This window comes from Bacillus rossius, chromosome 3 (assembly GCF_032445375.1).
Source record: "Bacillus rossius redtenbacheri isolate Brsri chromosome 3, Brsri_v3, whole genome shotgun sequence".
NCBI lineage: Eukaryota > Metazoa > Arthropoda > Insecta > Phasmatodea > Bacillidae > Bacillus > Bacillus rossius.
Genome location: NC_086332.1, coordinates 24319250 through 24337534, shown reverse-complemented (window position 1 = coordinate 24337534; position 18285 = coordinate 24319250). Strand labels below are relative to the sequence as shown.

At 38.5% G+C, this 18285-nt stretch overlaps 2 protein-coding genes across 2 annotated transcripts in view; one reads left to right on the top strand and one right to left on the bottom strand.

Moving 5' to 3' along the window:
- The first annotated feature begins 563 nt into the window (after nt 1–563).
- Nucleotides 564–4494, top strand: LOC134530364 (uncharacterized). Its single transcript, XM_063365121.1, has 3 exons — nt 564–989; nt 3192–3358; nt 4244–4494. The coding sequence occupies exons 1-3, from the start codon at nt 893–895 to the stop codon at nt 4427–4429; spliced, it is 450 nt and encodes a 149-aa protein (XP_063221191.1). The 5' UTR covers nt 564–892; the 3' UTR covers nt 4430–4494.
- Nucleotides 4495–5290: 796 nt separating this feature from the next.
- LOC134530363 (small ribosomal subunit protein mS39) overlaps nt 5291–18285 on the bottom strand; it is a 35619-nt gene continuing 22624 nt past the window's right edge. Inside the window, exons 9-12 of the mRNA XM_063365120.1 lie at nt 17644–17752; nt 15807–16042; nt 15001–15187; nt 5291–5672 (exon numbers count right to left, since the gene is read on the bottom strand). Coding sequence (XP_063221190.1) covers nt 5514–5672; nt 15001–15187; nt 15807–16042; nt 17644–17752 — 691 coding nt within the window. The 3' untranslated portion in view covers nt 5291–5513. The remainder of the gene's footprint in view (nt 5673–15000; nt 15188–15806; nt 16043–17643; nt 17753–18285) is intronic.

Genomic DNA, 18285 nt, shown 5'->3' with positions numbered 1-18285 from the left:
GTTTTAAATCAAGTGTATCACTTACCAAGGAACTATTTTAATGTTTTTAATTCCTGACTTGGATCATTTCATAGTTCCTCCAATGAAATACTTATAGATCAGTCCAAACAGATTTTAAGTTATTAACTCAGATGAGAATGAAAATAACCCGTTGCTGCAATAGGTGTTACCACTGTAATATATTATGAATAAATAGTTAGATTATATATTTTATTATCTGCGGACTAACATTTCACTTCTAATAGGAAATCTGAAGAATTAGAGAATGATTTTTACATAAATCTGTACAGAAATGTAAAACAAAATGGTTTTGCTAAGAGAGAACAAATTGGTTTTTGTCATAATGTTGGTTCCAGGAATTCAAAATAAATACAATTTTGTTACTGAGAAAATCTTCTGTTATACATCAGTGTGAATTTATGAGTCCAGATTTTCGCGCAAAAATCTTGAAGGTATCTAGTTATTTTATAGCTTGTATGTTAGAAAACAGATATATCTTTCAATTTGCAAAAAAAAAAAAAAAAAAACTTCTGTGTGCTACTTACACAATAATAATGATTGCATCAAAACTCTAGCTTAAATTTTGTTAAGTTCTAGAAAACAAGTACATAACATAGAGGTAGAAAAAGACTAATACCTCCATGGTAAATAATAATACACTGTTCTTTTTCCATTGAAATTTCAAGTGCAAATGTTTGGAGTAAGAAGTAGGCCTATGCAAAAACCATAGCGTAAATAAGCATACCAAAACAAGGGTTTCTTTTGGCCAAAATCCAGCCAAATTCGGAAATATTGCCCTGAAACGTCCAGGAAGCGTACATCAGTGAACATAGCGAGCCAGGAGAAGCCACGTGGCCGACTGTCGGTAAACTTCAGGCGCTGAAAGGTGGAAATGGCAACGAGGGTGGAGGTGGAGTCCTTGAACACAAACTTCAACTTCAACATGATCATCGCGAGGAAGCTGTTCGGGACACTGCCCACGCGGAATGGTAAGCTTCTAACTTGTGATAACTAGTAACGTGCATTGAATCATGAGAAACACACAGACCAATTGGAATTGGCTGACTCTTGAGCTGGTACACACGTGACGTTTGAAAGGCAAGAGGTGAGTATCGGACGTCACATCTTTTAAGAGCAGAAAGAAAGAAAAAAAATTGGAAAATATTGTTTTCACACATTACACACATCTCTAAATTTAATCCGATGGGATGGTTTCGTAATTCCTACTAGTTTGTAAAAAAAAATTAAACTTTTATATCTTGCATTATAATACCTGTGCTTTTACGCTGCTGCCGCCGCCGCCATTCATTGTTTACTCGTGACAAATAGGAATATAATTTTTCCATATACTCGAGATGTTCCTGAATTAACCCTGAAAGGAAGGTTTCTTAATATAACTTGTGAAAAAAATAATGGTTTACAGCGTACATGAGAATACCTATGTATTCACGAAATCACCAACATTCATTGTTTTCCCGTGTTTTTTTATTGAGAACTTAAGTTAATGTAAGTGGTGGTGTAATAATAAAATTTATTTAAATGAGAGTATTACAATTGTAAGGAAGTTTTAATGCTTACATTTTATGTTTGTTGTTTTATTAGAATAATTGCATTACAAAATGTTTGTTTTGTTACACTGCTTTTAAAGTATGTACTACGTATTTTAAGTCCTGTAACGAACGAGTCTACTGGGAGCCAAAAATTTGAATTGAATTCTGAATTGTTAAGTCGTTCATTTTCTGTGAGGAATATGTGCTGTGCACTAAAGTAGCTGACACATTGAATTTTGCAGTCTTTCCAGTGAATTCTTTGATTACAGCCATCATATATTCTGTGTTTGATATGGCTGGTGTTTCATGCATCCAAGTTTATCCCTGGATCCTTGGCTTGTAAATTGAGTAGTGCAGTGGGTGTCAGTGGCTGACACATCCCAGACAATGGAAGCTAACAACGAACCTTGACATGGTAGCTTACCCCAGCATGTAGACACATGTAATACTCGTGTTCCTTTCTGTTCATAATCATCAAACACAGTCAAAATGTTTTTGCTATATGCAAAACAACATAATTTTACTACATGTATCTTTACAGCAAAACTCCATACATCAAGGCTCAACTATGCTTCCATTAAATCACCAAATGTATGTTAGTCATAGTACAAAAAATTAAAACAAATTTAAATTGCATGAAACCACAAAAAATGGGTATAACATAATTCATCCAGAAAATTTTGATGAGCATTATCTTGACTAGTATGGATCGGAAAAGAAGAATTGAAATGTCCAATTCGAGAATTGCCCAAATGAAAGAAAATATATTTTCTATCTTTTTTTAATAATAAGCAAAAAATTAATGTTAGAAACTAAAAAACCCATCATTTTGTTATAGAAGGAGGGGGAATCACATTACTAACCTTTGTTTCCACTAACATGTCTCATAACTGTTTAACATTTTTTAACAGTTAGTGCTAATTAATGTTGCATGCACACTGATTGTACTTTTTACTTTAAGAGAGCGGTTACAGAAGAACAGTAGATTTTCTAAATAGTTAGGCCAATATTCAGGAGCATTAAAGAAAAATTAAAACAAATTTATAAAGGACGAAACTACAAAAAAATGGATAGCCAAAATTCATCAAGAAAATATGACAAATATTCATTGTGGGGGAAGAGAGAGAATCCCTGATGGGCCCAGTTGTGTTTCAAATTTTTTTTATTTATTTTTTTTTTTTTAAATGAATGAGTTTACCTTGAGAGCAAGACAAAAATTCCAAATATTGGTACATGGTACTGCTAGTATAAGTCAAAGGAATCTTAAAAGGTACTATGTGCTACATTCAGATCATGCTTACACTTATGGTCACGGTAACTTTTACCATACATATGAATAACTAGTGGTCCGCCCCGGCTTCGCCCGTGGTACATACAGTATATAGCCTATAGCACTCAGGGATCACGTACATATCCAATAGTGAAGGAATTTTTGAAATCGGTCCAGTAGTTCCTGAGATTAGCGCGTTCAAACAAACAAACAAACTCTTCAACTTTATAATATTAGTATAGATTTTTAAAATTGTGGGGTTTGGAAATGTTGTACATTTAGTCAACGGAGAAAAGATATCTTGTCCCTGGGCCTCTGGCTTCTCCGGACGAGCCCTGCTTGTAATCCCGTACACGTGGCCACGCCTACAGACAGGGAGCTGGTGAGGCAGTGGATACGCAAGCTCAAGAGCTGCACTTCGTCCATCAACGAGATGAAGCTGAGAAATAACTTCATGTTCCACCTGGTGATCAACCTGAGGACGGGCTGCCTGCTGCACCCGTTCAACAAGCCCCCCAAGCAAGGCCCCCTCAACATGGTGCGTAGCCCGTCGAACGACCCACGTCACTCTCTCTTGCAAGATTTACCCAAGATAGCAATGTTTGCCTACAAGCTTTGCAATTAAAGTAATAACGCTCTTTCAAGTACAGGCCCGCCGAGAGAGTGGGGCAGGGGGAATTAATCTCTGGAGCCCGGGCTCCAGGGGGGCCCAGTTAAGTTTTGAGATTTTTTGTTAAGTCAATATAGAACCCATAGGAAACCTTACAAGTTACGCGATACACACTTATCAGGTCTACTTTTATGGCCACAGTAACATCTACAAACTTTTTTTAAAATTTTTGTGTTTGAAGAGTAGTAAATGAACAAAATTATCTGCACCCAGCCCTTTTTTTGTTTCTCTCAATGGCCCTGATCATCAATACATTTTTTTTAATAAACTTACCAATAAGTTTTCTCCATCTCACATTTATTAAATAATAGACAGCAAATGTGCATATCGCCTTAAAATTCAGTTTCATGTATTAAATAAATACAAAAACAGTTTTGGTAGAAATCTATATTACAAGGCAGCCAACAATGCGATTATCAACTAAAGCCTTATAAATAAAAAGTATTGAATTTTTTTTTTAAATATGTATGCTTACAATGAACATCTGCCAAAAATTTATAGCCTAGAGGAACCATAATTTTATCATTTTTTTTAAAAAAGAAAATGAGATTTGTAAATTGATTTTTTAACAAAATTAGGTACACTTTGTAAACATGGCTATTGTGGGAAAACACTTTCAACAAAGCTTATATGTATAAATGTATCATGCAGCTGTATAGAACCAGATAGCGTACAAGGTAATATCGTCACTGTGTGCAATGCTACGTTGGTGCGAGAGACTGTGAAGTACGCGTGTGCTGGCACGCATGGCAGGCCTATGCCAGCGTGGACCAGTGCAAGGGCAGCGACTCGGGCAGCGACGCCGACTCGGAGAGGGCGCCCCGGAACCTGCCGCAGCCCCCGCCCGCGGCCCGGTTCCTCGTGCCCGCGCCCATGCCCAAGGTGGGCGCAGTCTGCTACATGGCCATGAAGTGCATGGGCGACAACGTCTCCAAGTGAGCCCCGCCCGCGCGACCCTCCTCTCCGGCTGTACAAACTGTCAATAAAGGTGGATTCCAACTGCAGGTAGAAGTTCATTCTGAGGAGGGTATACACGTGGCCCGAACGTTCGATCTTTGTAAGTAATTCATCATCGGGCTGGCTGGAGGGGTGTCCGATAAGTGGGGACCAACTGCTTTCAAAACAAGAAGAAAATTATAGATAATAACTGATAAGTAGGGACCGGAAAAATTCGCGGATTCAATGACCTCTAGGATAGACTCCATTATCCTCTGCACTTCTCAAGTAAACACGCGTGTTCATTGGTTACTAAATTGTGAGTCGTCTCCACTGGGTAGCTTGTGATTCGACGCTTCTTTGGTCGATAGTCTCGCATTGGTCCAGAGAGCTCCAGTTTAACCGCGAGCCAATAGCAGAACCAGCAGAATTATACACATGTTTGAATTTCAGCCTATCAAGAAATGAATCCGCGAATTTTTCCGGTCTCTATTGATAAGATAAAGTCCTGCTGCAAAATTGGATCATCTTCCTGAAAGCTGGAACTCATATATGTAAACTCTTTTGAATTTCAAATTTCCAAATAAATCCAACAGATAGGCCATGGTTCGTGTTAAAACATTCTTAGGAAATGAATAGATGGTGAAAACTGAGGAATAAGAGTACATGTATGTTGTCAGAGTCAAACTTCTCGGCACCTTGTCTCCCAGTTACACTGCCATTAATCCTTTGTAAGTTACGGCTCGTTGCAGCCGATATTCGTGCCAGCCTGGCCCTGTGACGGAAGATGATGCAAAGGCACGTAATTAGATAAACACGGTAATTATGCCAAGTTTCTAGAGCAAAATTAAACAAAAACAAGAGTTGTAAGGTGTGTGTTTAATTTGCGACTCATATTACAAGATCTTCAACTATAGTTTTATATACAAATGTCACAAATGATCAATTTATGTATCGTGGCTAAAAAAAAAGTCACATGCAACTGCTACACTATACGTGTCGTATGACGGAATGCGAGGCATTCGTGACAGGAGGCTAAGGATGCCTGCACACGGCTGACGTGAGACCACGGGGCCCTCACTGGGCCTCACGAGGCGGCCTCGTGCGACAGACCGACGGCCTCCCGGCCCACGATGCTGGCCAGCTTGTCCACCTGGCCGGCGGAGAGGGGCAGCGAGCCCTGGAGGCTCTGTGCAAGCTGCCCCGCCTCCGGGTAGCCCGCGTCAGCGCAGTACCGGACGCACGCCTGCAACACGCGCCCCCGGGCCTTCAAGCAGCCGCACTCTCCGCGAGAGCAACCCGGCACACTCACTCGGGTAACTACAGTGCAGTCTCTGTTAGATCATTACCACAATACGCAGGAATCAGAATAAATTTGTATCAGTCCACATACTTTAGTTCTTTATTAAAACACATTTCACATAACGCTCCTCACATACATTTTATTTTAGAAGAAGAACCCACGATGTAAGTACCAACAGTACAACACAAATTCATTGTTCCCAACACCTGTTCAATAAACTTTTTACAAAATAAAATCAACATGGCAACACATTCTAACAGTCTCATCACAAATACCCGTAGCATGTTCAGACCGGCAACTATCACTGTGACAAACCACGGTCGCTCTTAGCACTCCAAGCAGGAACACACAACAAACCGAGTCAGCTTGTTTAAAACAATCGACAGTTGAAAGTAAAATGTTCATAACAAGTTGAAACAATGTGTCCGTGTGTCATGACGGTCACAAATAAATCCCAAAATAAACAGTAACAGAGCTTAAAATCACAAAACTTCTATTTCCAGTAACTTTTTGGCTAACATTCATTTTGTTTTTTTAATGCCTTACTTCAGCTTATTGTCGCACATTTGATATAAACAGTAGGACACCGTTCACTGAAATCATGTGGAAATTAACTCCGGAATGTTTTAGCTATTCAACATCAAATTGGCCTATTCCTGCGAAAAGCAGATACAGTAGAACCCCTATTTAACGAAGTGCTTTGGTTACCGAAAATGTTTACTCTAAATCAATGTTACGTTAAATCCGATTTACCGATTTTCAATGACCCGCACTCATAATCGCGTCCCTACGTTTCCATATCGTAGACAGGGTCGACGCCGATATCTTGTGCTGCCGTGCTCTCAGACTTTGTCAACTTTCCATCTTAAATGTTTTTGATCTCGCTCGTACGGTCCCCGGTTCGTACGTACACCTCAGTCGTACGTACAGATTTTCAGAAACCGTGAAAAATTAGGCAAAAAAAAAAAATGAAACATGTAAGAAATATGTTAAAGTTTATTCAAATACAGTAGCAACCTGCAGCGTTTATAACAAATATGAGCTACATACACATTGCGTCACAGTAAAAAATTTAAAAAAAAAATGGCCGCAAATTGATGGAAATTTACCGTCCATAGCACGCCGTACGCGGAGAAAGGTAATTAATTGTACTCTGTCAGCTGTTGTTACGGCGCGGCGTAGCCACCGGCTGGCTCTCTCTGTTCGCTGAGCTGCGCATGCGCAGTATAACTCCCTCAACGCTCCGCCCAGACTCGTGACCTTCCATCAGCAGCCAGCCAATAGATGCGAGCTTAGCGGAAAAAAATAAAAGCTCCACTGCCCGTGTCCCAGTTTTGTCCAGTTCTAATACCAGTAACATAAACGAATCGTCAAGAAAACGTAACAAAACCGATATCCAAAAACAGTAAATAAAGTCATGTACCAATAAAAAAGCTAAGCAGGTCGTCAACAGGCAGTGTAGTCAATTCCAATTGCAATCTGTAGTCAAAATCCAAGAAGAAAAGCAAAAAATCTAAGTCAGAACAGCACTTATAAAAAATGTATTCCAAAAACTAAACACTGCGCGCAAAGCTCTTACTGAGAATAATGATAATGGCGTATTGGTGTGACGTGGTCACAAGTTGAAAAAACCTGGAGGATGGGAAAGGGAATATTTGGAAATGTGTAATTATTGGCTAGCACTGTTACTATGCGGGCGTGATTGGAAGATAACGTGGTGAGTCAAGCCAGTGTAAGGGAGGGGGAGGGGGATGCGGACAAAGAAACCCTTCATGACGTCATGTGTCGCGGACAGTCTTATTTATCCAGGCACGCGCAATGGCACGCACCTACGCAATTCAGTTACAGCGCCCGGAGTTTTTAAGCAATTTGAACAAATTTTTATTATTTTTTTTTGTGTTTGGATAGATGATGCAAAGGCACATATTACGTAATATATAGTACCTCCATTCTATTACTGAAACTACAGAGTGCATTTTTTAATAAGTTTCCGTTACAATTTACTTTCCTTTTTTGGATATCTATATTATTATTTTAATAAATTGGTGTTTTTTGATGGTTCCTGAAAACCTTTACGTTAAATCGCTGTTTTCGTTAAATCCGTGTTCGCAAAATCGGGGTTCTACTGTATATACATTTGTGTTACAAAAAATAGTAAACAAATAACTGTGTCACCACTGCTCACAGGGCTTGCTCAAGGAACAAGCAGCATAACAAAACATCCATTTAAGAAACCCATCCCCTGCAGAGTACAGCGAAAGAAAGGTCTCCAGTCTGACAAGCTACATTGGCAATTTTTCAGATTACTGAATGTCAATGTACAGTAAGTCCTCGGTTTACGTCGGGGTTACGTTCCTGAAAACCGCGACGTAAATAGAAACGACGCAAAATGAGCCATGTTTCATGCCACCGGCCGGCCACGGCCCAAGGTCGGCCGGAAGGGGTAGGAGAAAATGCTGTGTCGTTGCGGGAAGTAGATAACACTTCTACGTGCGAGATACGTGGGTGGCCGAGCGGGCGGGCTGGTAGTATTGCATCACCGCGCGGAGAGCAGCGGAGAGCAGGAAGCGTCCCTCATGATGTATGATAAGATAAGGCGGTGAACGTGTAGCTTACGCTACATAGCATAAATTAACTACCGAAGGAAACAAAGAATTATAAACGAATTATATACGGTGTTTTGGTTAAAATAAAGATTTACGGTCATTGTAAACGACGTTATTGTGAATCGGCAACAACTTAAATTGAAACATGAGTACTCAAACATTAGCGACGTTAATCCGAAACGACGTAAATCGGTACGACGTAAATAGAGGACTTACTCTTTAATGAGGATACCATAGAATTAGTATACCTACAGTGCAAAAGTATTTAAAACAAACTGTAATAAGCTGCTTTATAAAACAAAAAAATACAAATGAAAAAATCACTACGGAAACGTACACACTTAATAGTCATAGGGATGGTCGGGTACCCGAAATTTCGGGCAGTGTTTCGGGTATCAAGTATACCCGAAATTCCGGGCGGGTATTTCAGTGCCCGAAAATATCGGGCACCTTGGAAAACGGCAATACCGCACGGCGCAAGTAAACAAAGCTTCTTTTTTTTGGAACGCGCGGCAGCTGCAGGAACATGCCACGCCGCCGCCGTCCCGGCACCAGCCGGTGAAGTGAGTGTGCGTGAGAGATAAGATAAAGAAGGTGCCCGGTCAGCAAGTGTGTTTGTGCATTGAATATATATAATGTATAGAAGTCGCGAGCCCAGGTTAAATTTTCTGTCCGGTTTCGCAGAAGAATTGTTGTAGTTCCAAGCTCCGCCGCTGCGATCGCTTCAATCGCTGGGTATCGACAGCGCACGCCCCTAGCGGTCTTAGGGCGTACTAGGTTAACCAGCCAGTCACCCTCCCATATACGGGAAGCTGGTATCAGCACCGTTCGGCGACCTTGACGATAAGTATTCCTTACCACTGACTTTGAGAGCCACGAAACCCCGGGAGAAGACAGTTACTTGGATCACTGTATCGAGGGATTGTGTACCCTAGTAACGTGAAAATTAGCTCCTAAGAACTTTGTATCAGGCCTTCAGTCCGTGTTGAGTTTAAAATATGATTTAATTTAAAAGTTAAATACCTACTTATTTTAACTTTATTTCGCATTGATAATTTTATAATTTCAGACATGCTGAAGGGTAATAAATGTGCGTACACGGGTTGTCAGAATACGAGGATCGGTTCACAAGGCACATCAATGTTCCGTTTTCCAGTTAAAAATAATGACAGGGATGTTGTGAATTATAACTTGCCAATTTTGTTTTACATTATTTATCAGTTATATACTGTGTAAAAAAAGTTGACGCAAGTATGCGAGGAAAGTCCTAATTATTTAATATGAATTAGTAAAGAATTCTTTTCTATTATATTTAAAATATCCACGTTTTAATTACTTTAAAAAACTAATTATATTACAGCAACCACATATTTTTAATTTCATCATTTTGACTAAAACCGAGTGAACGCTAGTTAATTTTCGATGTAAATTTTAATAAACGCAAAGTTTTAGCCAAGTATTACCCACGTCGTCTGTCATAAAATGCATTTGTTTGGCAAGCGTTTCAACAAAATTTTAAGATAGATTGCAAAATGTGCTTAAGAAATAACTAAACAATTAATTATTTGTGAGTAGATAGACTGCAGCTGCATTAGTATTTTTTGTTTATTACTTTACAATATTAAGATGTTAGTAGCTTAATGATCGCTGTCAAAAAACGTCATGTGAAAAATTTTGCGTTTATTTACCAGAGAACATACTTTTTAAGTGGATTAGTGTAAGAAAAACATAAGTTCGAACTTTTGTTTTATACAAAAATAAAAACAAAAACGTGGTAAACATTGGTCCACACAACCACCTCCGTACTTTTTTTAAGTAGATAAAACTGTATAAAATACTTTGAATTCTACCGTTATTACTTAAGTTATGAACAATTTAAATTCAAAAATATTTTATTATGTATCCAGAAAAAAAAAATTCACCTGGAAGACACTTATATTGAGATTCTAAAAATTAGGTACGCATTTAAACACGAGTGTTATAGACTTCTAGCCCAGTCAAAGTATATTTTGTGCTCAAATTCAATCCGTTGTTTATGATTTTGTGTTTCAATTGTTCAGTGGTCTGCACGGAACGTCACATCAAGTCATGATAAATAGGAAATGATAATGTAATTGACATATTTTGGGCAAATAGAGGAATCAGTACCTCTTATCCGCTATATGACTGTGTAGTAAGAATCCACCATTAAGAACAAAGTCAGGGTTCTCCAAGTCCAAATTCTCCCTCGTCACATAAAACATGTACAGGGTTGCTTTCTTGGTTTTGCGTATCCCAGCTTCGTCAAAGAGAGCTAAATGAAATGGAGCCAACTCATACTGCATATACATGATCAAGTCATCCTATTTTTCATCACTTATCGTTATCCTCTGGAAAACTAACAAATGATGAATGAACTATTACAATTGAAAGTAATAGTGTAGCTAATATTCGCCAGAGGGAGAGCTTGATCTTTTCGTGTCAATGCTTGATTAGAATTTTTCCAACATTACTCTGTATTGATTGCTCGCCAATTACTATAGCATTGAAAAAGGTAACTGTGGCATCCCCTACTAGTCCAGTTGCTATATAGATGATTTGTTGTGTTCCAGGAAATGGTGGGTGATTATTTAGCTAAGCAGAGATCTTATATTAATCTGTGGCATCCCTACTTCTTCGATATTGTCAGAAATCTAGTTGTTCAAAGATATAAAATGAGTAGCGCATAACTCTTCAATGATGAGCAGATGCAAATGCAGTCATTCCCAAGGTCCACTCGCTCAAGAACTTGTCAGTGAATCCTCGTCCTCGTGTGAGGCTTCCAACAATTTTCATGTTACGCATTTAAGTCTGTTCTGTGGTCTGTCTGACCAAACGCTATCAGTTCTTTTCTTTGAGAAGTAACCCTGACATGTAAAAATGTTTAATTCTGGGGTCATCATGGACTCTAGCTTAAACATGTCTTGTAAAGTCAAGTAACAGCGTTTGGCATACAAGAAGCACGGTTCACAAATATATAGGTCAGTTGCTATAGGAAAAAGGTTTGAGATAAATAAAAAAACTCATTTTTTAAGTGAAACTATCTCAAACAATATTAGAGAAATGAAAAAGTGAAAATAATTTTTTATAGGATTTTTAATACTCTTTCATTTTTTTATGAAAACCTTTTTTCTTTTAAGGTTACTCATTTACGAGATATTTTTTTAAAAATCAAAAACAAATGCCTTTTTTTATAATCCTTTCTAGTTTCTGACTACCTCACTTCCTATTCATCATGACTTTTGATTTTAATTCCCCTGGACACTACTGAATACGTGCAAAGTGTAACAAAAATATCGGATTTAATTCGAGTACAAGCGAAATGTTAGCATATTTTGACTGGGCTATTTATTCTCTCATTAGAACTATGCTAGTTTGAAAGCTTTCAACAAACGTTTCTGACAAATAATCTCAGTCCTGACATATGACAGTTGATTATTCCTCTGCGTTTTACACGATCATTTTTTTACATATTTCACAGATGATGAAACAAACACGTACATTTTCTAACGAGTCATTGATTTATAAACTTTCCTCTATACGTGTCAGTGATTGCACGTGTGTAAGTCGTTTGCTAAAGCTCGACAATGAAATATTTTACATTAATTAATGTAAAAAATAGTACTTACTAATGAGATTATTTTACTTAACGTATAAAACGTATACGTAACGAATACCTAGGGACAATAACACAATAGTTTTGTTAAATGTCATTAGATGGCATTGTGCATGTTTCGTATCGTTAAGAATGTACGGAAGTAAAAGTTAAAAAAATTTATACGCAATGGAAGAGTTTTATATACTGATATTTAGAATTAAATAATTCTTTGAAATTTATATTGTACTCTGTTTTATTTTTTTTAAAGTTGTTAAGTGATATTTAAATTTATTATGCATATACATATAATATAAGGTAAATACAGCTGTGGTATATGGGAACTTGCACGATTACAATTTCGCTCAAAATTACTGGGCATCATTTAGCCACAGTTTGTTTCACTTAAGATGGCTTTAGATTACATTTATTGCAACGGATTAAGTCTTTGGCCGCTGAATATTTTACTGTAAAATAAACAAAAGTTATTAATACATGATTAGCTAGTCTTGCACTACATGAATATGTGTTAGTTTTGTTTATTGCTTCACCAATTCTTAATGCTTCATATAATTCATATGTCAAAGTCACAAATTTCGTTGTACGAACTGTCAAAAATGTCACCTACTATGGTAGGATGATTATGTGGCTTTTTTTACATTGAAAGTTTTTGTGCATGTAAATAAACACTTCAAACAACTCTAGAATACAGAGAACTGTTTTTCGCTAGAGTTTTATACACCAACTTAACTCAAAGTTACTGGGCCCTCATTATTTGTAAATTATAAAGATGATAAAATAGTACGTATAATCATTTGTTTGTGGTATTTTTATTTTACTTCCACCCATTTTTAATTTTTTTTTTATTTGACTTGAAACGCAATTTAATGCACTGTGTTGTATAATGCTCCTGAAGGAGAATTTACAAACCAACTTTACTTCTGAAAAGTATAGGTAGTAAATATTTTTAAAATTTTGTATAAACTTTTTTTTAGATCTAGCCATGTTAATAAAATATTAATTTATCACTGCAAAATAATATTCACTGCACGTATGCGAACATAAATATTATGTATGTACATGTTTACTGTTTAGTTATTTCTTTGACATACAATATTTTTCCCCGATAAAAACGAGTTTCTTGTGTTAGAGCTTACTAAAGTTTTTATTAATGCATGACTAAGTTCGTGCACAGATTTACACTGATCAACTATTTATATAACAGTGTCTGGTATTTTATAATTTCCTCTTTGCATACATTTGGTTTAATTTATATTAAAGTGGATTCTATGAGGTACTTTAATTAATTTGGTGAATAAAATATTTATTTTATTTCCAATTGGACCGATTTTTATTCAAATACAATATTTATTACACCATCTGGAATCCAACACCAATGAAGTACTGATATATGTGGCTCTTTTTAAATAATTGTGTAATATTTCAAGGAATATTTTTTTGCTTTCGGTTCTTTAAACAAAATACATTTGTGTTCAATATATTTACGTATCGTTTTGACGAGCATAACCTCCCGCCTTGTCAATGCGCTGGCCCTCCACACAGCAACGGAAACAAAATACAAAAGATAGAGAGAGAGAGAGAGAGATAATACGCGCGCGACCTTGAGACAAGCGATACTATAGCGCTCTAGCGTGGGAGACACTAACCACGAGTGCCTTCTTTTCGAAAGCAGAGCTGTCTGGCGGGGGAGCTTGCAACTACCTCAGTTTTGATTCCAAAACTGGCAGAATAAATCGTATCCCCTCGCGACTTCTATAAGTTATATATATTCAATGGTTTGTGGGAGGGGGAGACAGATATGAGAGCGAGCCCTGCAGCAAGCGGAAGTGGTCAAGGTCAGCATTTACCGTTACTCTTGCTGGCTGACTAACGATGCAGCTGGTCGCCCGCCTCTCTCTCTCTCTCTCTCTCTCTCACACACACACACACACACGCGCGCGCACGCACGGCGGATGCTCACTGCTCAATAGTCACAAAGTAGTGTTCAAGGCCGGTGGAGCTGCTTGCTGTGCGCGAGAAGGATTATAAGCTGACTTTAATTACACACATTGTAGTTGCGTGGCATTTGCAGAAAGTGGTTGTGAATTGTTTCTATTTAATTCATGTCATTATTTTACCAAAATGGATACCAGTGGAAGTGTAGGTCAATCAGCAGTGACAATGAACCTTCAAGCAGCTACCCAAACACAATTTAGTTAATAAGCACTTTATTTCCAAGATTAATATGCACTCTATTTTTTAGTTTAATGTTTAACTTTCATATCAGTGCGGTATAGTAAATAAATAAAAACAGTTCAGGTTTGTCAATGCAAACTTAAGTACGACTATTTTATGTTCAAAATTTATTTCATTAACTGATTTTGATGCCCGACCGAGATTGCCCGAGCCCGAAAATTTTGGACAATTACCCGCCCGAGCCCGCCCGAAGTCAAATTTCTCTGCCCGACCATGCCTAAATAGTCACTTAATTTTTTTTTAGGTCAATTGTTTTAATTAAGCAGCCTAGAAAGCTATATTTTATGTATGATCTACGACAAAACAAGAATTACAAAATTGCATTATTTGAAGTGTGACTAAAAAGGAAAACTTTACCTCTTCTGCAAAATTTCTACTAGAAAACAGGAACTGATATTTACCAATATTACAACCCTACCTTCTAAGTTTATCCTGCCTCAGAAAAATAATATACTACGGTGTAATAATAGTATCTACTTTATGGCACAGGCAAGATGTTCCTAGCTAGTAAAAAAAATTGCCTGTATTGTGAAATTAAGACTTTTCGCGCATTTCCTAATGCATCACAGGATTCTATGGTACCTGAAACTTGTGCTACAGCCACTAGACAGGTGCTGAAAAAAATACATCTTGATTGCGAAATCACTCCAGAGGCAAAGGTTTGGGAAGGCTCCTGGACCACAGGTCACTGCTAAATCCCTTCCCCGACATCTCCGACACGAGTTGCGTGTTTTGGTTCTTGTAAGGGCCTGCTGCCGCGAAGAGGTAAAGTAGAAGTATGAAACTGCAGGCTCACAATCGCCTGCTGAGCGTCCTTCTGCTGGACGCAGGCGTCCAGGAAGAGCTGCAGGGCCGCGACGGCGGGGACGCCCACCACCGCGTGCTGGTCCCTGTCCAGCTTCCCGAGCACGGCGCAGGCGTCGGCGAACCGGCCCGCCCTCAGCAGCAGCACCATCACGTCCCCCAGCATCGCGCCCGTGGCCCTGCGGCACGGCACACGCGCTCACTTGGCGAGGGTCGTCGCTCCACGCAATCACACCCCGGCACGGCTCAAACCCACTATGGCGGGTCTCGTCCTTCAGTCTGCATTTCATCTCTCTTCCCTGTGCTGTCCTAGTTGCCCTATGCTCTATGCATGAACGAAAAGACTGCACCAGGGTGTCCACAAGGAAAAAAAAAAATATTTCATACTGATTTAGGCGAGAACAAAGTACCAGATTAGAAAAAAAAAGTACTAAATCATAATTTGTTATGGTTTTTAACAATTTGGGAAGTTATTATGACTTTACAATGCTCGAACTTAAATATCACACCACACACACACATACATTCCATAGTTTTTTTTTTTAAATAATTACGCTTAATAATAAAACATATTGGAGTTACAATAATAATATTATTATATTGAAGAAAAAATGAATGTACTAGATCTGTACTAAACCCACTAAAAAAAAAGTTATAAAAGTACTAGATCTAGTACGAAAGTACCGACTGTGGAGACCCTGGACTGCACGCTGGTACACACTCTTGAGGACATCGTCCCAGGAGCACCGACGCAACCACCGCACCCCTGACCGCAGCACTTCCAGAGAGCTCACCCACCTGAGCTGCCGGTAGCGCTCCTCGTCGTGATCGACCAGCTTCAGCCACACGGCCCAGGCGACGCCGGCGAACTGCGCGGCCAGGTCGCTGTCCTGTGCTGGCTGGTTGCGGATCATCGCGCCCAGCACGGCGACCAGCAGGTTCTCGCGGTCCGTGTGGTCGAACATCACCATGTCGGACCACAGCCGGGGCAGGTGTTCCATCGCGCCGTTCATGTCCACCGCCTTTATCACCTCCTGGATACAGCATGACTGTGCACTGTCTCTGGGCAAGAGCCAAACTGCTGGAACCCATCAATTAACCATCAACTGCTCAGTTATATTTATTCAAAAATATTGTTAAACCAAACATGTGAATACAGTAGAATCCCGCTGATGCGACCCCTCACAGTTTCCGGAAAAACGGACTTATAAACGGAATTGTCGCAATAGAGAATTCGGGCCAAATTTTGGCTAGCGTAGACAGTCTAGCGGGGTGGTATCCATTTTTAGCCGTCTTTTGTATGCCTGCCTGCTTACAGTACAGCGCTCGCCAAGATAAACGTGAACACACAGCGTCCAACAAAGTGTAACAGACTTGTTTTTCAGCCGATTTTACTCAAATTTTCGACTTTCTCTGCTAATGTTTTTCACGGTTTCTCAAAAAACGGTCGTATAAACGGAATGGACGCATCAGAGAGGGGTCGCATCGGCGGGATTCTACTGTACAGTGAAACCGAAAATGTTGTACTCAATAATAGGAAATTCTTCAAAGCAAGAAATCTTTTAAAATGAGGTACTACATATTGTTATTACACTAGCCCAGACAGAAATCAGATTTCTATACCTTATTTCGAAGGTGAAGAGAACTGTTCACAGAATAGATAAGGAGGGTTGGGGTTGGAGAAAAAGGCAGGTATCCTTTCTCCCCCCTGTGTACTTGCAGGAGGGGAAGCACATTTCAAAACCTCCTGCATTTCTCTCCCCTCCGCTAACCGCTCCTTTTGCCATGGTCTTTGTTCCGCATCACGGAAAAAGACTTGTCGACAGTGATAGAAACCTTATCCTGTCCCTGGACCTCTTTAGGACTTTAAACAAGGATGTGAACATTATGAGATGGTGAGGCTCATGCGAGTAAATACTGTATTTCATGATCAAAACTGACTTAAATTTTTATTTATTTCCAAATAAAATAAAATATTTTTCTGATACACTAATCTTTTAATACAAAACCTTTAGCTTCAAGTGTTTACAAACCAAGGAATGCACACAGTAAAAGGTTTTAATACAACAGTCTACAGTTCTGCACATTCTGAAATCCGCCCACATTTATGAATTTTCGGGTGGATTTTAACAGTTAACCTTGGCTGCCATGTCGCATTACTTCACTGCCAGCTCAATAGTTTATAATTTCTGTCTGTATTTCAGTACAGTGCATCCTGTTTTCTAGCGGGTTGCATTCCACTGGTATATTTCTATAATGATTTTTTTATGAAGACCAATGCTCATCTGTATTTTTTCTTTCTATAGAACAACTTTACAACTTGTTTTAAATACTATTATACCGTAATATTGTAATTTTTATTTGGTATTCCAGTTAAAACTCTACTAATTTAGATATTCTGGCATGACCGTGGTCTCGAATAAGTCTGATTGTAAGACCTTTTACTGTACTTCTTTCTCAAAGGAATCTTGTATTCTAGAATAGTTAAAGTGAAATTTCAATAGAAAAATAGTTAAAGAATAATGAAATCACATGTGTACACACACATGAATTAAATATACTAAATAGGCAGGAAGGAATCTCATAAGACATCTGTTCCAATAAACGTTGGCTAAAATTCTAAATTTAAACTTACCTCCATGATACCTGGTTCTGGGACGTAGATGTTTGGCACCATCTTGTTATAGAAATCCATGAACACATCCAGAGGTTCCATGCTGCACAGCAGCGCAAAGAAGTGACGACTGTGAAAGAATAAAATATGCACTTATCTAACAATCATTGTGTTCATTTAGTTTGGCTTGACTTCTCGCTTCTTGGGAGAAGCAAGAGATGAGTTCAAAAAGACAAATCAAAGTCAGCTGTTAATCCTTTTGACTAAGCGAATAAGGTAGGCAAGTTTAAGGTTACTGGTGACCCATATTTAGCAGAAACTTATTATTCACCAATATGGCTACATCTGCAGATACAAATGAATGTACATTTGAATCAATACAGTGCTAAGTATTCATTACTGATGACAAAATTACGTTCTCCTCTCCCAAACAACAAACAAATCAAAAGTAATTTTTATTAAGTATTTAGGAATGTCGTAAATCCTTAAGTTTCTTAAAAATTTATAGTTAACAATATCGTTCACTAAATATTTTTTTACCTTGTAGATAAGAGACAAAAAATCTGGGCCCCACTTTTGTGCTACTGGGACAGGGACTATGTAAGGTATGTGAGGCTAAATGACACATTTTTGGGAGTGCATTGAAATCTGCCATAAATTCTG